General features: G+C 38.7%; 1 protein-coding gene across 1 annotated transcript in view; it reads right to left on the bottom strand.

Moving 5' to 3' along the window:
* The window catches only part of NUBPL (NUBP iron-sulfur cluster assembly factor, mitochondrial), a gene marked incomplete at its 5' end in the record, with an annotated part of 87,976 nt that overhangs the window by 28,139 nt on the left and 33,462 nt on the right, over nt 1–26,375 (bottom strand). The window contains one exon of the mRNA XM_082000832.1: nt 5,880–5,973. Coding sequence (XP_081856958.1) covers nt 5,880–5,973 — 94 coding nt within the window. The remainder of the gene's footprint in view (nt 1–5,879; nt 5,974–26,375) is intronic.

Genomic DNA, 26,375 nt, shown 5'->3' on the forward strand with positions numbered 1-26,375 from the left:
CTGGAAGATGGGGATGGAGAGCACAATAAACTCCCCATAATCCAGAAGGAAGCAGTTAATGACTTGCTATGCCACCTGGACATCCACAAGTCCAGGGAGGTGGTGGAGTCACCATCACTGGAAGTGTTCAAAAAACATGTAGATGTGGCACTTTGGGACATGGTTTAGTGGGCGTGGTGGTGTTGGGTTGATGGTTAGACTTGATGATCTTAAAGATCTTTTCCCACCTTAATGATTCCATGATTCTGTGAAAAAATACAGATATAACTCTAATATTAAACTCTATGCTACACGCAACTTGTACTGCAGAATTGCCGGGGGGGCGTGTTGTGTTATCATTTCTCTTCAGAAAAGACAAGAGAACAGCACCATACCTACTCAGCTTGCAATTTTGGTTCATTTAAAAAGACACCTTTATCTCACAAACCACAATTCTTTTTCACACTAATTCGTGCATAGTTTTATAAAACATCAACAGTATTTTCTTTTAAAAAATCTGATTTGAAATTCTCTTTTTGCTGTTTTTAATGCTCATTTCTGAACAGACAGTCTACTCATCACCTGGAACTTCCTGTTCTTGTACGTTATTACATGATGAGGCAGGATCCGGTTCTCTTAAGTCCCACACACTGCTATAAAACAGTTGTGTACAAGTCTACACCCTGGTCTGTGTGACACTGACGTGAATATGAGTAAATAGTTTGGTTCATCAGTTTGGTATGTCACATTTCAGTCAGAATTTTAAAATGCCAAGTATCTTCAAGTTCATGGCATCCCTCTACTCTTTCCTCTTCAATGTCCATACCTGAATAGAAATAAGACTTTTAATGCTTTATCAGTAGAGACAGAAATATGCTTTTTGTTTTTATTTAAACCTATCTATCAAATTGCTGCCATCAAAGGAAATCCTAATAATTACAATTCTTTGAAAATTCATATCTGAAGTAACAAAAACTCCTTTGGTAAATATTTTGGTCTTATCTGCAAAAGTCATTCAGGAGATAATTAAATTAAGATCTACATATTGCTGAAAGATGCAATCATTAGGAAAAATTACACCATTTATAGGATAAGGCAATGAAAAGATGGTAGGAATTCTGTACACTGTTGATTTTAAATCTAGAAAGTGACAAAAGTCATTCCCTCTATGACTAGCAATGGCAACACTTCTGCTTTTATAGAACTCAAGAAAAACATACACTAGCATTCACATTGCTATTGATTATATTCGAACCAATGCACACACTTAGATTTCTCAATTTAGCAACTAGGTAATGCAAAGGAATCGCAAGCCTTATTCTTCGTAATATCATTAGTTTACACTATACCTTGATATCAAACATCATAATGTCATTTGAAACCCCCTATGTTTTAAAAGCTGGAAAATATCTAAGGACACATCAAACTTTCCCAAGCATGCATGCTCAATACATAATGAAAAACCCATTTCTGCACATCTCATGCAAAAGATGAAACAGAAGAACAAAGTAGAAGTGAAGAAATAGAACTAAATACAAATTAAATAACAACACACCATAAACAAAGCCTTTTTCTCCAGACTGACCCTGAATTTCTATTTGGAAACCAGACTTGCATATGAGGAAAGACGTGGTGGTTGAGCAGAAATATGTATCACATTTTCAAGCTATCATGTTTTTTTTCATCTAATAGTTTGTTAAAGAATGACTGCAACGTGAGAAAAGTTATGGATGATTACAGAGTAATGTGCTAAATAAGATGAATCTCCTTGTAAGGTAACTAAGAATAGTAAAATAAAAACTGAAAGCCACAGTAGTTTCCTTTTTCACCTTCTTTTAAAGAAGGAAAAGTACCCACACAAAAGTGTCACTCCAGCGTTGTGTGAGGGTAATATTCTCTTCAGTGACAACCAGAATTATAAGACATCTTTTGTTGTGTTTCTTTTACCCATGAACCACTGCTCTAATTTCTTTTTTGACTCAAGTAAATTATGGTACCTGTGATGCAGCATTAAAAACAAAAGGCTTCTAAAATTAAAACCCAATACCATTTCAGACATCCTATCAGTCCCTCTCTTATAGGCAGATGTTGTGATGCCACAGTTTTTAATGCCCCATCTGAGCAAACCTGCCCCAAAACACCATTACCAGTGCTCTTTCACACTCACAGAAAAATCTGTAAGTGGCTGGCAAAAATGTGCACAGGTTTTGTAAATTTATTTAGAGACAGAATACAAATTTTCTACACTGTCTATCCCTAGGAAGCCACAGTAATGAAGAAACTGTAATGCAAATACTGTATCTCACATATGCATGCATGCAAATCAAAGTACAACTTTCATGCAAACTAGATAATGCACTTCTAAATGTACTTAACTAAGATATATATGCTGTCTCTGAGGAAAAAGAGAGAAATTATGCCACTAATACCATGACTGTGCAAGACATCCTCAAAGGATAAAGAATGAACAAGAAAACCGCAGAGGGAACAGAATGGCACACCAAATACTTTCTGTAAAAAAAGAAAACGACAACACACAGCTTAGAAACATGAATTGCAAATGAAGATGAAGCCCACAAAAACAGCAGAATGCTGTAGACTGCTCCAAAGACATCATCATCCAGATTTGTAACACTATCTTCCATACCCTTGAAAGGAACAAGGTTGAATAAAAGCATGCTAAACAAAGCTACGGACTGCCAAAAAGACAGAAACAAAGTAGCAAGTAAAATAAGAAAGCACAGTTCAAGCTGCAATACACCCAGAAAAAAAGGCCCTTCCAATGAGATGAAAAATACTCACAACATACAGAGAAAATTCTTTATAAATCACTAAAATTCATTGAGCCAGTAAGAACACAGGGAATTACAATTATCACTCCCTGTCTGCTGTGCTTGTCTTCATTAAAAGCACAACACACTTATTTTTTTAAACTGCAAGAGTTGACCTCAACATGCTCAAAAAAAACAACTAATGGGAAAGACAAATGTAAAGTGATGCTATCACTCCTAATTTTATGAAGTTAGGATTGATGAAGTAATAAGCTGAACTGACCAACTGTGGTAAAAATGTGAAGTCATTTCAGCATTCAAATCAAAATGCTGTCTTCGGTTAGGAAGTTGTAAAAGGCCATAGTCATACAAATAAACACTAAAAAAAAAAAAGCCAAAAAGCCATAGTGAAGAGTTTAGAGAGAGTCATGGGCAAGAATTTATCCCCTTTTATGGCATATCAGAAAAATCTGCATTGCTTGTTCTTTGAAACCTGTTTTCCTTCTCTTTTTTTAAATCAACATCTTGTCTACTTTGACTTGCCTCAAAACCTGATTCAACATGTATGAGAACCACAGGTCTCTGACAATCATTTGGAAAACTAATGAAAATGCTGCATTAAAATTATTTACTCTTAATTCCCCACTTTGTTACACCTACACAAGAATGAGGACATTGCTGTCCTTAGCAAGAAAATCCAGCTTTTTTTTTTTTTTTAACTTGTCTTGCTTTTGTTAACATCTATTACATTCCAAGAAGATGTAAGCATTATGGAAAAAACTATCTAAATTAAGGTTTCCATTTACTGATGTAGTGTATCAGTTAGAAAGATCTTGTGACCTTTCACAAACAGACCTCAGCAAAACTTAGAAGAAATAGACAATTAAAGTACTTTCCTCCATCACCTCTGCCCCAGAGAACCCCAGAGAACCCAGTGCACCAACACCACAACCACGCACGCTTCTGAAGACAGTGTGGAATTCTGTGTGAAAAGGGCACAATAATCGCTTGAAGATCAAGAGTCTAATCACCTTTCCTATGTTAAATTAGGACATTTAGGTGCACTGTAGCGAATAGCAATTATCAATACCCACTGTACTTTAAAAAAACCCACATAATCCATTAAGATAAAGCCACACCTCTCTAATTTCATAATTGTACTGTCGTTATGTACAAGATTTAATCTGAGATTCTACCTTACCAAAAACTTCCGTACCACTGTCATTCTTCACCTCACTGCTTAAAACCCTGGGAGTAAAAGGCCCTCCTGCTTTGCTACTCACACATGCAATCTACTAGCCACTGTATTTAAGATGGGTTTGCTTTTCACCATATGCTCCAGGTCACAGATAAACTAAGGCACTAGAAGCCTCCTCTTCTCCTTCTTATGGGAAAAATTCATTAAATCCTTCATCATAACTCTGTTGATTTGCTCCCTTCCACCACTCAAAAAACACCAGCAGCAGAGAGAACCTCCCATGGTTATTAACAATTTTGGGGCAACAGCATTATGGCTGAGTTAGCATATGTCTTAACATTTGACTTTTATATGTCAAAAGGTTCAAGGTTTTCTGAACTTGACATCATGGAAGATCATGAAATACTAGCACACAGCCTTAACACTAAATTTAAACTACTTGTCAAAAATTTTGGCTTGTACATATATATGAGTAAATGTGGTTATCATGTATGATTGCAGCCCAGACATGACTGTGTTAAGGAAAAGATACAAGGTGTTGCCAGATTGTTAAAGGGCTCCTTTCATTCCTGTAGACTTCACTGTGCTGTAACAGTGGTTATGGTTTTGCTGTGAAAACTGGATGGATGTCGCAAAATCCATTAGCTCTAATGCCTTTATATATGAGCATGTCTATAATGCCCACCAGTCTTTCTACCTACACCTGTAGCTAACTGTTATCCTATTCCATGAACTTTGAGATACACAATTCTTACAGCCTGGTAAGAATTCTAAACGCAAGTGAAGTAGTTCTACAAATTTAATATTTAGTGCCTTCACTTCAGTGCGTTACTGCCACCAAACTGCAGAGAGGAGTGTCAGAAGGAACCAGGCCTGCTTGCGCACGTGAGCCAGTCTGCACTCAGGAAAGAACGAGAGCAGTAAAAGATGCTACCATTTTGGGTTTGTATCAACATATTTATCTGATTATCACCAAAATGTGGAGCAAGCAGTCCCACTGATTCCTTAATAACTCAGAATCACAGAATTTCTGGTTGGAAAAGGTCTCTGGAGGTCATCTACTGGCAACACTAGATAGGGTCAGATAGGACTTTGTCTAGTACAATCTGGACAACTGCCAAGATGCAGATCCCATGGACTCTTTGGATGGCATGCTCCAGCACTGCACTACCCTCCTCCTGAAGAGTCACAGCAGTGATTATTCCTGGAACTGTAAAGATTGCTTTGTGTCTTTTACCACTGAGTTCCTAACATTGATGATGTTGGCTATTGACAACCGCTTCTGCTGAAGTATGTCAGACTGGTAATAAACCATTACAATCTATCAGATATCGTGAGATGCTTAGCATCCTTTCAGAAGCAGTATTTCTAATTCCTGCTGAAACCAATGAGATTAGAAGGCAGCCTGCGTAACCCAAGATTGATTTGTCAAGGTTTAAACCCCCTACAAATAGTCAAATTCATAACACAAGAGGAAGAAGAATGCATTAGTGTATTACAGTGCTACATAGATTATCAGAAATAAATGTGCATTAACAGCGTTGTCAGCCACTAATTAAAAAGCAATCATGAAGACAAACTATTTTATTGTATTAGCTTTACTATACAGTAGATATACACAAAGAAAATATTTTCTCCTACTAACCTTACCAGTTTTTGACATGACTGCCTTTCCTTCAAGAGTACTGCTATACTTAAATTCTCAATCTTTTCGAAATGTAACTTAAAAGAAAGTAACACAATCAAAATGCTAGCATGTTAAAAATCACTGATAGTGTTTTTCATCATCACACAACTGACAGAACAGTTTCTTCATGTGTTAGAAAGACAATTAAAAGAAATTTTGACAGGCATTTTAAAATAAGATTTTTCTAAATCTACCAGACTTAACTAACTTCAAATCTCTGAAACAGTTCAAGCAATACACGTACCTGCAATTGGAACATTCTGTGAGACTGACAGCTGTACATCTCCAGTCCCAGGTGGCATGTCAATGACTAAATAGTCCAGTTGACCCCAGTCAACCTAGCAGATGACAATAAAAATGTATGTTGGAAGTTTGAAGTGTTTTTACTTAAGGGACTTTGTGGTTTATTGCAGTACTTGTTTCCTATAATGTAAAACAAGTGAACCAAGGACACCTCAAAAGAATGATACCAAGATGTGCGTTTAGTCACACCTTCAGTACCAGATCAAGATATCATTTTTCTAAGTGCAATCTTTGCTGATCACTCAAAACTATGAGCACAACTTTATTATTAACTGTATGAGCATAATCCTTACTGAAGTCTTTCCCCCAAAAAGTGGCAACAACTTAAATTAAGACTTTTACTTTGAAGCTGCTTAATCACAGGTTAGAAGCAGATGTTAGGTACAATTCAGGCTAAAATTCCAGGGTTTGTGCAACAAATACAGCTTAGAAATTGTTTCCATTAATTTAAAATCAATTTTGCTTGCTTATCACTTCTTTGAAACCACATATAAATCTTCAGTCATTTTTTTCTGGTTTGTTGTTGCAAAGTTAAAGCTATCAGTACTGATTTTTTCCTCAAAAAAAGAGCTCTTGAGAGGAAAAAAAACCCCAACCAACAGATTTGTTAAATTAAAATCACCAGGTATAATTATACAAACGTACAACATACATAAGACATGACACAACAAAAAAGTTTACTGGTTGCTAGGCATCAAATGAGGGTGACCATTAAAGATACTGGGCTCAAATACGAGAATGCTGTGATTATGTTCTTTACTAGGAGAGATTTCCAGGAGAGCCAAATAACTGTCTCCAGACCACTGTGTACTGCAGTTAATACTCTCTTCATGAGAAGAGAAATGGTCCTAGGCCTACTTAATATAATGCAAAGTGTAGTAGGTTGACCATGGCTGGATGCCAGGTGCCCACCAAAGCCGCTCTATCACTCCCCTTCTCAGCTGGACAAGGGAGAGAAAATATAACAAAAGGCTCCTGGGTCAAGATAAGGACAGGGAGAGATCATTCAGCAATTACCATCACAGGCAAAACAGACTCGACTTGGGGGAAATTTAATTTAATTTATTACCAATCCAATCAGAGAAGAATAATGAGAACTAAAACCAAATCTTAAAACTCCTTCCCCCTATCCCTCCCTTCTTCCCAGGCTCAACTTTGCTCACGATTTCTCTTCCTCCTCCCTGCAAGCAGCGCAGGAGGACAGGGAATGCCGTTTGAAGTCAAGTTCATCACGCGTTGTCCCTGCCATTCCTTCCTTCTCCAGGGGAGGACTCCTCACACTCCTCCCCTGCTTCACCGTGGGGTCCCTCCCACAGGAGACAGTCCTCCATCAACTTCTCCAACATGAGTCCTTCCCAGAGGCTGCAGTTCTTCACAAACTGCTCCAGCCTGGGTCCCTCCCATGGGGTGCTGTCCTTCAGGAACAGGCTGCTCCAGCCTGGGTCCCCCGCAGGATCACAAGTCCTGCCAGCAAACCTGCTCCAGCCTGGGCTCCTCTCTCCGTGGGTCCACAGGTCCTGCCAGGAGCTTGCTCCAGCATGGGCTTCCCACAGGGTCACAGTCTCCTTCAGGCATCCCCCTGCTCCAGTGTGAGGCCCTCCATGGCTGCAGGGGCACAGCTGGCCTCACCATGGTGTTCCCCATGGGCTGCAGGGGAATCTCTGCTCCGGTGCCTGGAGCCCCTCCTGCCTCTCCTTCTGCACTGACCTTGGTGTCTGCAGAGTTGTGTGTCTCACATACTCTTACTCCTCTCTTTGGCTGCAATTGCTGTTGCTGGTTTTTTTCCCCCTCTTCTTAAATAAGTTACACCAGAGGCGCTGCCACCATCGCTGATGGGCTCACCCTCAGCCAGCAGCAGGTCCATCTTGGAGCATTGGCTCTATCAGACATAGGGGAAGCTTCCAGCAGCTGCTCACAGAAGCCACCCCTGTAGCTGCCTTGTTACCAAAACCTTGCCACACAAATCCAATCAGTAAAGCCATGCTATACTTCACCTAAACATTTCGCAACAGTTTAACTAAGCTTTGGAAGATCCTCCATTCCCTTCTGCTGTGATGCAGGTTAGTACCAGTGCACTCTTACTAGCCAGCAGTAATGTACACAGCCTTTTGACTCTGCAGTACAGAAGCTTTAGAAATCATAACCACGCTAAAAATAAAGACCCACAAATGTCTCCCCCTCATTTTTCTCTCCACACAAACATAACGCAGTTATATGGTATGTTTCTGATTCATACAACATATGTAAGACACAACAGTATGAGCTGCTTTAATTAAGAGGAAAATGCCAAACAAGAGCACGATTTTACTTTCTCTTTTATTTTACACGTTCCCTCAGTGTAATTTTAACCGCAAAAACAACTGACGTTTTGCCAGTCCCCCAGTTATTGTCCTGGAGAGTTAGACCCTGTCAGGGGAACACTCATTCATTTTCATTCAGTCCTTGTACGGATGATGATCTTCAGGGGAAGCACAAGCGATGCGAAATCCAGACCACTAACCCCATCTAGCACTCGAGTGAAAAATGGAGTTTTTCAAGGAAGACAGATGAAGATGTAACATTTCAGAGCACTTACAGGAGAAGGGGGATGGTGAAGGTTAGTTGCAAATTCTAACTTTAGAGATCTAAATTAGGGACTCTCAGGCACACCTCCCTATCCTCATTCTTTATACAAAGGCTGCAGGAGCACTACATGGTGCCTAAGACAGTCTAGTCAAACAGGAAATGCTACTCATGTGAGCCACAGCAAACACTGCACTTTTTCACATTTAATATTGACTTATATTATTGATAATATCGATATGATTTTATATCTATAATTTGTCCACAAAAGACATATACCTAGCAAATTTCTAAAAATACTTAGCATTCATAATCATATTGAGACTATACAACCCCAAATAAAAATTACATATGTGAAAAAATTTATGTACTGAAACATAAGCATGGGCTAGAGAAGCCAGTTTATGTAAAAAAAGGTGGGGTTTACTTTGTTTTTCTTAACTAATCTTGCTTAGTTATAAAGCGAGATGAATGCCAGTGCTGATGAATGCCTCCGTTTCCAGTGAAAATTACTTTGCTCATTTGAAGGCATGAACTTTAAATTTCTATGTTTCTTAATTAAAAATTAACCACTATAAAGGTGACAAATTGAAATTATACAGATGTTAAAAAGTAGCAGTAGTTAACAACACGAGTAAAGTCAAGTTCCTTAAAGATCTGCAACTAAACACACAGATCCTCTATAAATAGTTAAGTGCATCAATCTCAATACACAAAATCAAATCTTTCATAATAATCACAACCATTTTGAAATGCTAAAGGTATAGAGAGTTTTGCTTCTTAAAAAGCATTAACTCAAAATACGTTTTTTCCCCGCCGTGTCTTCGTAAAGGCTGATCCTGGCATCTTTTGTTAAGTCCAAATTTACAAGTCCAGTAATTATATTCTCCTTCCTTAAATACTTCTACAGAGCCAGCAATGCACGCTTCCAGCCCAGGTGGCCAACCATATCCTGGGCTGCACCCAAAGCAGGTCCAGCAGGTCGAGGGAGGGGATTCTGCCTCTCTGCTCCGCTCTGCTGAGACCCCACCCGGAGTCCTGCATCCAGCTCTGGAGCCCTCAGCACAGGGCTGAGGGAAAGGAAAGACATGGACCTGTTGGAGAGGGTCCAGAGGAAGGCCACACCTGTCTGGGTTTGCATATACTTGCTGGCCCCAACTTTAAGCTAGCTCTTCTTGTAGAACAAGGTGACTTTCTGGGCCTATCCTATAGCACCTTTTTTTTTTTTTCTTCTTTTTTTTTTTTTTTTTTGGTCATCACTTTTACCAGAGGTTCTGCCACTCCAACCTCTCCAAGCACTAGTCTCCTTCATCAAGCTCCATGTGATCCTCCCACCTAACAAGCATTACAGTTCCACAAAGAAAACATCTAGACCTATTCCACTGCTACGTGGAACGCAATCAGAGATGACCTCAAATGCCAGTGCTCAAACCCCTTCCTAGGTGTTCAGTTTCATGGGGAAGCACAAAGCAGCTGCTGCTCTTCTCAGCAGAGGTAGTTGCCTTGGTAAAAATGTCTCCATGCAGAACCTTCAAAGTAGAAGACCACTTTTATAAATAGCTTATTGCTTCAAAATCACACAAAATAGTGGCTGCTTGAAAAGTTAGTTTCAAAATTTACCACATAGAGTAGAATGGGAGAACGGGTACAGAAGTCAGAGGGCACTTGAGCTTTCCATCTCAAGCTTTCTTAGTAAGTGATGCCCTAACAACAAAAAGAATTTCCGACATGCGCTTTCTGGATTGCCCTACGAGTAATGATTTTTATTGAAGTTATAAACCTCTGAAAATAGAAGTTAATAATGGAATCTTAAACACATGGTGAATCTCATGGTAAATCTCATTGCTAGGCAACAGGAAAAATACTCTGCTAACACATAGTGCAATTAAATTATAACACTTTACTTAATTTATGGCACTGAAACCATCTTATTTCATATATTTTCTTCAAATTCATGGATTGAATAAAAGAAATGAGCTGTCTTTATCAAATTAATTGTGCTCCATTATAATACTTACAAATCTGAGCACAGAAACATGGAGAAGCTACACCATCCCAGCAGCAGTGGAGAGGATGTGCTGCTGCTGTGCAGAATAGGAGGAAAACAGGATTTTGTCACACCAATTCAGAAAAGGCAACAGTGAAGATGTCTAGGTGTGCGAGCATTGGAGAAGCGTGAGAACTACCCCCCACACACCTCTCTGAGCCATGCCACTGCTGTGGTGCTGAACTGGTGGAAGTCAGATGGCAAACTAAATCGGAAAACCGCTCCTCATTAAAACTAACAATGTTTTTTTTTATTTCTGATACAGTCAAATAGTTATCGTCACAATTTTATTCTCTTCTATTTCATTTGTAATTCAGGGTGAGAATGGGGAGCTGCACCACAACGACGTAGCTATAATTGTTGAAAAGAACTGAGCTAATGTTTTTGCCCAGTAGTGAGCAGTGTCCTCCAGACATAGAGATTTGCTCAGACAGGTTGGGGAACTCAGCACCTCATCCCATTACTCTCTGTAGACTTCCTCTTACTCTCTTCTATTCTGCCAGAAGTAGATGGTGAACACTGTGGAGTTCAGTTGCTCCTCCATTACCCTCCCACAGGAATACAGAAGCAGTATGACAGTCTTTTATTAAAGAAATCATTGAATGTAATTTGGAAGGTATGACTAGTTGTTACAGAAGTGTTTATTATTAAATGGGAGAAGAAATTCCAGGTCTGTTACAAAATTTCAGCAAAGGAGGAAAAAGGGGGGAGAAGACATTTTAATTAAATTTAGAATTGGAACATATAATCAGAGGAGCGGCTTACTGAAATCTACTATTGCCATTCATTCAACATTATTAAAATGGGATGTATAATCAAGCTGTGATATAACACACTAATTTGAATGCAAATCTTGTTTATATGCAACAATTTACTAAGTTAGGACCACTAGTCCTCATGTTCTCAATCAGTTCTGAGAAGTGGGTCTGTATGCAAATGCAGCTGCATACAAGTAAATGAGCTCAGATTAACAGCACATTACAGTAAACGAGTTCCCTTTGCAAGCAATAAGCGGGCAGTGGTTACAAAAGCCTGCCTTGTAGCATCTGAAATCTGTCAGCACCTTTGCATGTACAGAAGTGTTAATATCCTTGCCCCTCTAATATATACAGTGTGTAAAACATTTCAAACCATAGAAATGTAATTGCACTTCCCTTAAGTATAGCATTCATCTTTTTTTAAAAAGGTTTAACTTGACATTTATGGTTAAGCAATGTAATTAAGTGCCATGTGCTTCTGTGTATTTTCCCTTGGTCAGAAACACCATGAATGCTTCTATGTAAATTACTTTAATCAATCACTCTGTTTATGTGACAATTCATAATCAAAATACCAGACATGCATTTTGAATAAGGGTTCCAAACAGCAAGTTAAACCCAAGGTAGAGCAGGGAGATGTAGATGGCATTTCTGCTGAGGAATGAAGCCTGAGCATCCTCTGTGCATGAAGCAGAAATGACAGAAGAAGGATTTCTACTCATGGTTTTGAAGTAATCCTGGTGTTTGGTAAATAACAGAAGATACTATTTATTTGTTCTTATTAAGAGTAATACATGCAGAGTTTCAATCAAGCACCACTGCAGGTGCAGACTTGACAGCAGCCAGCCAAACTCTAAACACCAGTATCAGAAAAGTACCAAGAGCTACACTGCACGCAGCTTAAGGTCTGCTCCTGCCAGATCCCCCCTCCTCCTAACTACTTTGTTGTGTATATACATGATTTCATACAGGCAAACAGCTGAACAACATAAAGGTAAGAAATGCTGCTGTTCAATGAATATGTATGTAACTGTTCACAGGCATTTGTATCTGTTAGTGCAATATAAAACAAATATTTAAAAATATTTCCTTGAAAAATTACTTAAAGATTCTGCTTAAACTTACATAGACATTGAGAACAAGTAAGTAGTTTTGTGATGTAAGAAAATAGATAATTTAGGAATAGTATAATGAAACATGGCATTTTAATTAAAAAATATTTTTCTGTATTTTCACAAATATTTGATAAAGAACAAATACATTCCCCAGACATAAACCAGAAGAATTTTAGTTCCTGCAGAACCTTTCTCTCTGGTAGAGAAATAACTACTTACACCATAGCAGGATATTCCATAGTGCTTAACACAACTCGACACTTTCTGAACAAAGACGACTGCCCCTTTGACTTGTCCTCTGATGCTTAACCAATCTCAAAGCCTTGCAATCTAACACCATGAAAAACAAATGCACTGCAGCAGTTCAGATTCCCTCTAAAGTATTCTGAGCATCCTGTTCTGCCAAGTTCAGAGAGAAATTGAGGTGAAGCCTAAGAACAGTTTGCTCCAAAGATTTCCATAAAGAGAAGGAAATTCTCCTATTCTTTCTCAACATAGATTAAGGGTAACTTTTAGAAATAAGTGCCTAGGAATAAAGCCAGAGTCCTGTTCAATTCAACAGCCAAAACAGAAACTGGCCTCTTTCCTCCTCCCTGATGGATTTTAATAATGTTAAGAACTGAAGGCAAATGCAGTAGCCTTAAGTTTCTGTCACCTTCATTTATATGATCTACAAAACTAAACAACTCCCAGAAAATTACAATAAAGGGGTTATTCTCTACGGGTTGTTCCAGGAGACAAAGGGAAGGCACTCAATGCCAGCCTCCTACTCACCTTCAGAAATCCCAGTCAAAGACATGTCAGCCTGAAGGGGAGATGGCACACAGCTGTGGGGCAGCCTGGCATGTCCACAACAGTCTGGGGACAGTCTCTGGGGATGACTGAAGAGTTCTGTGCATTCCCAGCACAACTGATGGAGACTGTATCAGCACTACTGCATATTAAAGACACTTCCACTAGGTTCAACTTGTTACTACAAAGAACTTTGGTGAACTAAGATTCCCATTTCTCAGGGATTCAAAGCACTATCCTCTAAAAGATGACAGTTTGAGAAGCAAACAGTTATTACGCAGTCAGTCTTGGGACTGATCATTGATCTGCTGCTCTCTACCCTTGACCCACAGTCTGCACTACATAATTTGCAGAAAGTTTTCTTCAGAAACACACCATCTTTTTTTCTTGTTCTGTGATGCAGAACTGTCTGTAGTTCAGCTGCTGAACGACGTCTGGAAAAGAAATACAGAACAAAGCAAGTTTCTATTCCAATGTTTTTTAGCAATAAAATTAAGCACAAAAATAATATAAAGTTAGACAAATCAGAAGAAAGTGGGCTAGCACCACATCATCTAATTAAACTAATCACCAGGTTGATGCAGCTATGTTAAGCATATCATCTAAACTATAAATTCTCTTTGAGCTCTCCCTACACAAAGGCAGAAGCATTGTTTAGCTATCAAACCCAAAGCCAACAACACATTTTTAAGGCAGTATTATCAGGACCCTTATCAAGACCACTCCCCACATGTATTTTAGCCTATAGTTCTGTAATGATGTTAAAAGCTGATACATTGTTTAAGACTGAATGCTTAAGCTATGCAATGGAAAGCAACGTTCCTAATTCTCTTCACAAGTTACTTAACTTCCTTAAGTTTCGGTTCATATTCTGGTACAATAAGGAAATTAATAAATTCCTTACTGGGGTACCAATGGACTAATATAGGCACCATTTCATGCACATCATCAAGACACTGATTTTAAACTAGTGCTTAAACTAAAAATCATTAGGTTAAAAAGGTCAGAAAATTCTGTTTAAGTACAATGTATAATGCTTTTTTGTACAGAAAAGGGAACTTCTATAGAGACCAGTCTAAGGCCTTCAGAAAACCGATTACAGAAGAAAATAACGTGATAGATGTTACTCAAGTCCTTAAAATGCTGCTGAAACCCTCCAATATTACCATAAATTGTGCAGTATAAAAACCAGAATAGAAACAATTAGATGTAGACCGCTGAACTGAGGCCAAAAAACAGTAAATCTCAATACCGGACTTGTTTTTTTGCCTGGTGAGATGTTATCACACCTCAGAGTAAGTAGCCTTGAGGTCAAACATTAATTTTCAATAATAAAAAGGTATTCTATTTTTTTAATAACCTGTTTTTCACAAATATGGACAAAAATACATCCTCCAAACTTTCCATACTTAAAATTCACAAGCATACCCTCCCCAGTCACCGAGTTCAAAATAGTCAACCCTTGCTAATGAAACCAGCATTGGAGAGTCTGCTTGAATTACCTTGGAACACAACAATCAATACTCCCAACAAGAAGCCGCAACAAGGCTGCACAAAATATAGAACCTTTCAATTCCACAGGAAGAGTCAAGAGAGAATGTGAAAAAAGAATGTAAGCAAGAGCACGTGCAAGAGCAAGCAGAGCAGATCACTGACTTGCTGGGATTCTTGACCACGGGACTGGGACTGTGAAGCTGGTATATGCTCTGTTAGCTGCCTTTAGGTCAGAAGGGAGCAAGAACAATTGCATATAGGCTGTCGTTATGAAAAGTGGAACACAGAAAGTGCATTAAAGACACAGACAAGATGTAAAAATGAAAATAAATACAATTTAAAAATTGTACACATTTTGCAGTTGCACACATAACATTCCCACAATTTAAAGATGTGCTGAATGTCTTATTCCTAGAGTAGTAAGAGCATTTACTATGAATTAGACAGCAGATAATCTGTGAAAGCATTGCACATAAATTGCCAAAATAATTGCTGTGCCCACAGAACCATGCTTTTGCATTCACCAGTGCCCTCAGTTATGAATCTGCAACAATAAATTAAAACTGTTACTTGTATTGTAAACCTAACTGAAACACTTTACTGAAGATGCTGATACCACGAGTTTCAGGGACATTCCGTGATTACTGCCAAGCAAGGGACAGTCTTCATATTTTCATTTGCTTCCTAGATTTTTATTCAGCTCCAATTCTTACTTCATGTTTTTTATACAGAAAAAACTGTTCACATCTAGCAGAAAAAGTACTTAAAATGAGCACCCATTTTAGTTGCATAATAAAAGAGCTGTATTCCAAAGGCATCGTAGAATCATTGAGGTTGGAAAAGACCTTTAAGATCAAGTCCAACTGTTAACCTAGCACTGCCAAATCCACCACTAAACCATGTACCTAAGCAACACATCTACATGTCTTTTAAATACCCCAGGGATGGCGACTTCCCCACCTCCCTGGCCAGTCTGTTCCAATGCTTGACCACTCTCTCAGCAAAGACACTTTTCTTAATATCGAGTCTAAATCTTGCCTGGCGCAACTTCAGGCCATTTCCTCTCCTCCTATCACTAGTTACTTGGGAGAAGAGGCCAACACCCTCGTCGCCACAACCCCCTTTCAGGTAGTTGTAGAGAGCGATAAGGTCTCCCCTCAGCCTCCTCTTCTCCAGACCAAACAATCCCATCTCCCTCAGTCGCCCCTCATAAGACTTGTGCTCCAGACCCTTCACCAGCTTCGTTGCCCTTCTCTGGACACGCTCCAGCACCTCAACATCCTTCTTGTAGTGAGGGGCCCAAAACTGAACACAGGATTCAAGCCGCGGCCTCACCAGTGCCGAGTGCAGGGGCACGATCACTTCCCTACTCCTGCTGGCCACACTATTTCTGATACAGGCCAGGACTCTGTTGGCCTTCTCGGCCACCTGGGCACACTGCCAGCTCATGTTCAGCCGGCTGTCAGCCAGCACCCCCAGGTCCCTTTCTGCCGGGCAGCTCTCCAGCCACTCCTCCCCAAGCCTGTAGCGTTGCATGGGCTTGTTGTGACCCAAGTGCAGGACGCGGCACTTGGCCTTATTAAACCTTATACAGTTGACCTCGGCCCATCGATCCAGCCTGTCCAGATCCCTCTGTAGAGCCTGCCTCCCTCATTAGGCTGTGAAAACATATCTCTTCTTTTAAAAGATGCTGTTGGTAGAGTAAAACACTGTAAGAGGAGAAACATCTACCACAGCTTCATAAATAGTACAGGAAAGTGGGGGTGTTTCTTTGGAGGGGGTACAAAAAAAAAAAAAAAATCACAGACACTAATCTCTGGTACCTTAAACACAATTACTTTATGTTTGTGTCAATCACTCAGTATATGAGAAAAAAATCACTTTCTACAAAGAATAGTGGTACAAAACCCACTGCTATTCTTTGATATCTGCAGTTATTTTCTGGAAGCAGAAGAGATATGGGAGGATGGTGTGAGTAAAGGATCAGTCTGCCAGCTTCCAACGGTCAGATGCAAGTTGGATTATTAAAAAATAACCTCTGTGCAATCAGTTTAACATGCATTAATACAGTATTAATTTTATATAGCTGTTTATACAGTTATATTCATAGTTTTTTTACTAAGTAAAATTAGTGTGCAATGCTAAACAGCATATCAATGTTCAGGGGTGGGGAGGTTCCACTTTTGTTTTGATCAAAAAGATTTTTAAAAAAAGCTGAAAAATTAAAAAAAAAAAAAAAAAAGCCGAAAAAAGCAGCTTTGGTGAGCTCCACCTACACATTCAAAAGCAACCCTAAAAATTCTCCCAAGAATGATGACTTGATCCCTCAGGAAAGGAAATACCAAAATCTCCACTGAGCACCAAGTTTCAATCAGAAGCCCATTTGGAGGTCCATTAATTACACACACATTTGTGAGAAAGGAGCAAGTCTTGCAGGCCCAATCTAGCAGGCATGATCTAAATGCACCCATCACCTGATAACGCTCCATCCAACACAAAGCTGAGCACTTGCAGCCATTAAAAAAAAAAAACCCAACACACACATAAAAAAACAAAAAAACAACCAAACAAAAAATCCACAAAGTCAAAGCCTGTGGTTCTACTGTTGTATTTGCAGCTGTTTAATATCATTAGACATATGAGGGAATCTATCTATGAACTGGAAGATGCGAGTTTCAATTTCTCAGGCGGATGGCATTTACCTGGGCCACTGCACAACCAAGAATGCAAAAGCCATAGAAGCAACCAGCAACCAGGCCAACAGCTGCGGTATTCACCTGGAAAGCTGAAACTTCAGATTAACTAGTTTTCCTGCATAGCACTGGTCACGCTCCCCCTTCGCACGTCTAGTCCTGGCCCCAGGAATCTTGAATCCCTAGATGTAGAGGAGAAGGTTTTGACTGCTGTATGTGGTTTCAGGGCACTCTCCTGGGTAGTGGGAAATACAGGCTTAAATGCTAAACTGAGAAAGTAACTGAACTGGCAGCTCCCATGCCCTGGCTGAATGGTTATGGAAACTTCCCAGGATGTTGTTATGAATAGAGAATAAGTCTGTCAAGTTAAACCGAAAGGAAGGTCTTGGCACCCTACAGAAGATATTTGATTTTGGCTCTCAAACTCTGCTCCACAGGGCTACAATTAGGTGCTAAAATCCAGGACAGAGACAGAAAGACACATACCATAGGCTTTTCCTACTAGCCCTCTTGCTCAATGTCTTCAGTATTGTTCATTTCCAGCCAGCGAACCTACCAGCTTTGACTTACACCATTAATTTCCACTTATTCCACACCAAGCTCTAAACTTCAGCACTCTAAGCTACTGCACCTATTCTGCTAAAGCACTGCCACAGAGTCTGAAGGTACCTCCAGGAGGGCAATGTAACCCCTCAGGACCACTGGGAATGACAACTGATGTATCATACCACCATATCAGGTACGCAGTGGCTCCAGCCCAGGCTTTGGTTTGATTTTCCATTCCTGCAGGCAGGGCACATTCCTCTTAGGCAGTGCAAAGTTCAGCACAGCAATACCCATGTCCCTTTTTTGCATCTAACCTACAGCAGCTAGAAAAAAAGATCAGCGCCCTTATTAGTGGAGAAGAATAGGAAAAGAATAGAAGAGTGGCATTAGATGTCTACTATTTTTTTAAAAGTCTCATGTAAATAATGGAAGCTTTATTTAGAAAAGAAAACAAATAATGCCTTCTCTTTTCATAGTTCCTCTATCACCAGTATTCCTGTTTAGCAAACATTTAAGAACATGCTTAAATCGCCACCTCTTTCCAAGAATGAAGCTGGATGCCATTTAGGCACAAAGTTCTGAACTTTATTGCAGAGAAACCTTAAACCTCAAACCAGTTTCCTTTAAAAGCTCAAGGGGAAAAAAGAGAAAAGGAAAAAAAAAATATCCGTTCTAGCCCCAGTGCAGCCATTTTGAGACACCATGAGCTCTCTGCCATTTCCTCCTGTCTAGTCAAACCCAGCAAAACAGTTGCATGTTTTGCATTTGTTTTGTTTTATGCAAAGGAGGGCATACACATGCATACCTGTGTAATCTGTGCGAGAGATGAAACAGGTCTGGAAGCAGAGCAAAGAAAACACTCTCACAGCCTGTTCCCACAGCAGCAGTAGCTGCACAGTCATAACCATGACAGCTGAGGAACCAGGCCAAGAAATGTTTGCTGTAAATACATTCTCACTATGTTGTTAGAATTTTTTTTTTTTTGCCTTTTTTTTAATCTTCAAAGTCAGTTAAAATACATTTACTGCAAACTCTTCCAGTTCAGCAGCGAGTTGTTGGCTAATGTTTTTGTTTTCTTCTGGCTTTCCTAACACTTCTTTCTGTGATTGTCAATTCCTTTCAGAGACTATAATCCCTTTTCATATCAGCTTCTAACGCGAGCCAATAAAGCAACAGGGATCTGTATAGATCCTGCTTCCTTCATTAAGGGAAGAAAGGCAACAGAACAGGTTTTGTAGCTTCAGTCAGAAACAAAAAAAAAGAATCAAGCCCACATTCGTTCAGTCATACCCATCCCAAAACATACAGGCGCACTCGAGTCAAAGGTTGATGGTAGGAATACTCTAACTTTCCACAGAGGGGTGGAAAGAAGGAGTTTTCTGTCATCTCTCACACTTTTGGCTGCGGGATATCTCTGAATCTATGTTTAGCTTCTAATCTCCAGGAAGTACAATAATTTCCTTTAAATATGTATATATCGACTGGGACTGGTTAAGGCAGTTCTCTCTGGACAGACAGGACCTTTCAAGGTATTATTAGCATTTGAGCAAATTAGTGATGATTATACAAATTCCTGTAACAGGCTTTTCTAAACATCAACATCACAACTAAAAGCACGGTGCAGAAATTAGTGTCAAGATTTCCATTGATTTCAATGGGCTCTGGATGAGAAGAAATTAGTTTATTCATCCTCTAGTCATAGCAAAATACATCTAACAAAAAAATCAGTATAAGCATTTTTTAAAAACAAATTCTTTTAGAAGGTATGAGTGGGTCATCTGCATACCTTGCCCTTGAAACAGTTTCCTTAATTTCAGCAATGAAGACAGATGCCAATTGACTTTCCTTGCTTTAAATGAAAGCTTATTAAAGATTTAAGAAAAATATCTCACAAGCATTCAGTCACTGTTTACTGTCTGCCAGCTGTAGATGAAGTCTTAGTAGCAGATCAAAATGCAGTCTTAGCACTGCAAAGTTTGGCAACATTTATCATTGAGTGTTATTCCTCTTTTCAGAATTTCGCAATAACAGATCTTCACCTTTCTAAATAGAACAAATACAAAATATCAGTAATCTTATGTGTAGGGATGAAATGCCTAGATCTTTTCATTTTCCACTTTGGATCACAAAAATACAAAATCGTCCCTAAATACGCAACTGTTCTTACTGTTCTGAAGAACAGTAATGTCTCAACTTACTTGCTTTTATCCAGACAGTAGAGACTTTATCCTTAACTAACAATCTCTATGCCCACCTCAGGCTACGATAACTCAAGACAGAAAAATAAAACAGAAGAAATAGTTTTGTAATTGCTGAAATGTTGGCAAATTTTTCACTGTAGTGACACCTGGTGAGACTACTGTATTTTAGAATTATGCACTGCAAAGTATAAACATATCTTTGTAGTTTATAATATAAGCACAGCTTTGTTTAGCTCTATGAAACGTAAACTGTAAATATCTTTGCTACAGACTATCTGCCTCAGTTCCTCAATTACCTGCAGAATGGATAAATACATGAATATTTTGAAACAGAAGACAATTTTGAAATTAGAATCACATAGATGTTGCCAAAACACAAAATATAGAAAGAAGAAAACAATATTAATCTGCATTTAGCATATACACATTAGGTACATCTACTCTGTTGATAAAGAGAAAAGTGTGCAGACCCTCAAATGTACATTAAAAGGCAAAAAGACAGTAAAAGTTTGGAAATAAAACCTAAGAGCTATTCATGTTTCTGACCACCTTTGCTACAATTTCCCATTGCAGCATCTTGCTTTTCCCGTCTTGAAAATTTACTGTCGTAATGCAAGTTAAATGCCTTCAATGGTAATCTCTTGATAGAGTGTCCTTTCTAAACCAAAAAGTGTTAAAATTAAAATCCACACTAAAAAGAGTCTTCTGGCTTCACTGCAGTGCTTTTTCTTCACTTGCTCTTTATATTTACAATAAGAATAATTTTCATCATTGACTCACTATTACTATTCTGGGGATCCTTTCAATTCATTCAAAATATAACTGCCAAAAAAAATCAGAGCCATCAACTTGTTATTGTCGTCTCCCTCCTAACCCAATATGTGTCATTCTCTGCTAAATCCCATTTCACTGCTCCCTCTCATCCACTAATGCACTCTCTCACTAATTTTATACTGATGAGAAACAGTTTTTTGCCCACAATAACAACTTCACCTTTGAGCAAGCCCCAAATGGCATTTACCATGTTAGTGATGAAACACGGCAAAACTGGAACTTTACAGCAATTTGCTCAAGGCACGGATCTGAAAGCAAAGTTCTTGCTACCTTTAAAATCCAAGGCTTGCACCTCTTATGCTAAGACAGTATCAAAGCATCTGAAGGTACCTCCAGGAGGGCAATGTAACCCCTCAGGACCACTGGGAATGACAAGTGATGTATTCCCACAATATCAGGTATGCAGTGTCTCAAGCCTAGGCTTTGGTTTGACTTTCCATTCCTGCAGGCAGGGCACATTCCTCTTAGGCAGTGCAAAGTTCAGCACAGTAATACTTGAGTCTCTTTTTGCATCTAGGCTACAGCAGCTAGAAAAAACAGACTTCTTTATCAGTGGAAAAGAAGAGTGGCATTAGGTGCCTACCATAGCCCATATTTTGAAATAGTTCATGTGAACATTTACCCCCAGTATTTCTGTTTAGCAAACACTTCAAAACATGCTAGCCTTCAAATTCACATCTCCAGAGTCCATTCCTGAACTCATTCCTGCTTGCCTTTCTTCAACCTTTCTTCTAAAAAATTTGGATATGAGAGATTTATCCTAAACATGTAACTTCTTATTTTAAGATGTCCTTTGCTGCCATCTTTGAATTTTTCTTTGTCCAATTTAGACTGTAAAGAAATTCATGGCTGACACCGATAGCAACAGTTAAAAAAAAAAAAAATTAAACAAAAAAATCAACCTATGGTTCTCCATGTACTACAGAGGGAGTCCAGATGCCTTAGATTGAGTTTCAAAAAGTTCTGCATCCTAGGCAGTAAACTACTAAAGCTAAAGCAAAAAAACACCCCAAGTCTCTAGCACAACCTTCTTTATGGCATTGCTACTCAATTCTAAGATGCCTGAGAGCACATCAACGCACACAAGCCTAGAATCCCCATTTTTAAACCTCTTCTAGATCAAGGTACTTCTAGCAAAACAAGAGATATGACAGGGAAAAAAAAACCTAATTTATCTTTTTTTTTTAATTTCATAGTTGATATAAGGACGCTTATTCAAGAGATAAGGCTTATTTGGGTTTGACTTTTATGTCTCTGCCTACAAGGATCTGATCAGCACCTCTGAAGTCTAAAGAGACTGGCCAAATGACTGGAAATGCTACTGAGGAAAGGACGCTCTCAGTCATTCTGTTGAATCTTGCTCATTTGATTGCAAGAATTAATTGTATATTCATTTGAGCAAGAGAGATGAGCTAGCATGACTATCTAGCTTAGTGATTAGGGCACTCAGAGAGACATCTGTATTTCAGTTTATGTTTTGACCGAGTGCTTTAACCAGTGATCTCTGTGAAAGGCAGAACCATTTTCTCCTCTTTGAGCTGTAGGGTTTAATGGAGTTATATACCATAGTCAAACAGGTGGTGGAATGCCAATTTTAGAACTAATCTGAGATTCACAGAACAAGTTAGTTTTGAAGGGACCTCAGGAGATTACCTGTCTGGTCCATCTTGCTGTTCAAAGCAAGTTACTCAGAGTTTTGCCCAGCTGAGTTCTGAGTATCTTCCAAGAGAGAGATTCTAGGATCTCTCTAGGCAACCTGTTCTGATCTATGCTTTCACCATAAAAAAAAACCCCAAACAAACCTTCCCCACCCCCTCACATTTCTTACTATGTATTCCAACTTGCATTCATTACCTCTTGTGCTATCACTGTGCACATCCAGGAAGCTTCTACCTTTATCTTCTCTGTACATATCCATTAGGTAGTTGAAGACAGCAGCTCCTCTCTCCCTTTAACCTTCCCCAAACCAAAAAACGCAGTTCTCTCAGTGTCTCTTCACATATTACGTCTCTCATTCCCCTTACCACCTTGATGGCTCTTTGCTGGAGAATATATATGCAAGGTAGCATGTACCATCAGAAGTTAAGTAATTGTGCATATATCGGCAAAAGACACTTAGGTTCTGCTCAATATTAGTTGTGGTGAATGCCAGTGATGCATTTATATTATCTTTGTCATTCTTAACAGATTTTCTATCATTGACACACACACATACTTTGGAAACGTGAAACACAAAATATATTGTGCTCAGCAGAAAAAAAGTGTAACAAATTTATTTTATAAATATAAAAAAGTATCAAAGGAAGAAGTTTAGATTTACTTGGAAGATGTAAATACTAGTCTTTGTATTTCTGTGCATCTCTCAGTAAGTGGTAACTCACTACGTTGCTGAATACTATATAAACACAGAATGAAATTTCCTGGTCCCAAAAATGTAAGGGAAAACATAGTATGTGGACACAAACAGAAGCCAAAGGACAACTCTTAGCAAACCGCAAACTCTTAGCAAAAAAATCAATCAGGCAGATGGCTCAGCATGTAGCACCTAACTACCTTACTGATAATGCTCTTGTCGTATATTGCCTCCAAATCAAATACACACAATTCCTTCTAATTTGGAATGGTTTCTCCCAGTTTCTCCATTGTTCTGTTTGTAAGAAATCTATTTATACACACAGGCAAACAAGACAGTACAAAACTGCAAAAATTTATATGCTGAAGCATTTATGAGATTTAACACAGCATGGTATAAACACATGATAAATAAGATCAGACTGATGTCTACAGACACCCTGTACAGAACATTCTGCTGCATAGAACATGCACAGTAAAATGGCCAATGGCAGTGTGGTAGCTATTTTACCAGGTATAAATACATTTCCTCTCAATACCTTATCTATTTTTCTTGTCTTCCCAAGTGTGGCATTAACGTATACCTAAAATAAGTCACATTTAAAGAAAAATTGTCCCTGAATCCACATATGCAACCTCTCCAATTTGAATGGTGGAAAGGAGAATACCAAGAAATACATATACACTTCTCAAACAGTAGCAACTGCCGATAATAATTTACTAACTAATATATGTCAAACAGAAACATTTTGAACATCTATAATCTCCTCTATAGAGATGGGCCATTTTGGCAAATGATCAAAAACCCACAACAATATAGCCTCCATAGTCTTTGCTCTCCCAAGAATTAAATACTACTACTGTTTCCAAGTTAATCTAACTCCAAATCTTTAAACATAAATTTTTACTGTTCCATTCACTCCAGTATTGCTTTTATGACAGGTTTTTCACAGAGGCTCTTGAAATATTCCAGACCTCACAACCCACAGTCTGTTCAAAATTTCAGAGACAATTTATCCATCTGTCCACATCTTGCCTATTTCCAATAACATATGATACTCTACAACTACTTATGTATGATAACTAAGCATCAGAGAATTATGCTACAAATAAGGTCTGAGTACATATATGTATAGTCACATGTACACACTCTACTACATAAATACCACCACCATCACCTCTGGCAAGTGCTGGTTTCAAAGCAGTTCTCTTAGTAGAGGAGAGCTTCAGAAGGGAAGCAGCACACAAGATCTCTAGCCAAACTTTCAAAGTTACGTACAATTGTAATAATCACATAAACTGAGTCACAGTTTTTTTAAAGGACAAGACCGGATCTTCAGACCACAGCCCTATTCAGCTTTGGGTTGGGATAAGATAATTCTGATCATTCTTCTGCTGAATTTATGGTTTTCAACATCTACAGGTGATAAAGCCTGTCCATGCTTCAAAGTGCAAGGCCCCATTTCCTTTTACTCCTGTGCAACTGCTCCGCATTGGAAGTTTTATATAATTTGCTAACTTCCCTGTATTCTTTCCTTTCCAATTATATCCCTTCCAGAGAAACTCTTATATTTTAGTTTTCTTTCAATACATACCATTTATAAAATAGAGGCACTAAAGTAGTACTAAAAGAAGCATCAAGGAAGAGATGGAAGAATTATATTTAGATAGTAAAAGTGTATTTTAGGGACTCAGTAGAACTGAGCCACCTCAGGAAAAGTTCCATAGTCTTTCTGGGACAAAAGTATTCATCCTTATCAGGTATATGTAAGAAACCTTTAGAGCTTACAATACACTTAACAGCGCTGAGGCTCTACTTTACAGCCATACTATACCAAGGATGCTTCCAATGCACAAAATGTTCTTGATACTATAGAGGAGCATGACAAGGAAGAAATAAGAGAGTCTTGCCATGTAAGATCTGACTAGTCTGCAAAAACATAGGTTAAAATGTCATGTCAGGGTAAGAAATCCTGTTAAGGATGTTAATCAACCAAGGATCCCTGCCTTGAAAAGAGAACAGATTTTTGGGCTAGTTCCAAGGGGATTGTATGCACTTAACAAAATTGCTGACATCTATAGTCCATGTTGTGTAGGCAATGCTTGCTTCTAGCAGTGATACAACGTTTATCTATTGATATGACAAAGACACAAGGAGAACACTATATGCTGGAATATGCACTTCTATTTTACCTGTAGTCCCATTTTTTGATTTTTTTTTTTAAATAGAAAAGGTGACTTGTCCACTGCATATTGAATTTTTTTCCTTCTCTGCTGGTATTTCAACTTGATAACATACATAGAATAGGATAGAGAGTTCAAGATCAGAGAAACCAACACTTACTATCCTTGGTATTAAAAGTCCTACTGACTTGTAATTACTACCTGAACAAGAAATCCCTTCCATTTGCTTTGCTGCTATGACTATAGCAGCTATTAAATTGGCAGCCAACACAGTGCCATTTCTCCCCCAACCTTCTGGCAGAACAGTTGCCACAATATACTCCAGGATGTACAGCTGCCAGTCATGCTGCTCCTGGATCAGTTCAGGACTGTGCCTGAACCCTTCTAATTGCCCCTTTGCCACTGAACTGTCAAGATGTCCTCAGACAGAAATGAGAATGGTGCTAGAAAACTCACCCTACAGACTGTATGGGACAGTGGTGATAACCATTTTAAAATCCTTGTTGCAAAAGCAGTTTAAACCATTGAAAAAGTTCTGCTTGCCCTTTCTTTTGTTTGTTTGGTTGTTTTTTTTTCATAATCCTATTTCTACGGTTCTTGTCTGTCTACTTGATACTTATTTCAACAGAGCTTTTCAGACACATTACTATTCAAGTATAGGCTTTAGGTAACTGAAAAAAAATTGTATCTTTACTGCACTTAGCCTAAAGGTTAATCAGAAGTCACTCTCACAACAAATACACCAAGGTGATGCATTTTCAGGTAGCTTGTTTAATGTGAACCAAGTACCATAGCACTGAGTCAAGACACACAGAGAGTAAAGCAACAAGTGCTGAATGGGACTATACAAAAGAGTAGG

This window comes from Phaethon aethereus, assembly GCF_964289735.1.
Source record: "Phaethon aethereus genome assembly, chromosome: 5".
NCBI lineage: Eukaryota > Metazoa > Chordata > Aves > Phaethontiformes > Phaethontidae > Phaethon > Phaethon aethereus.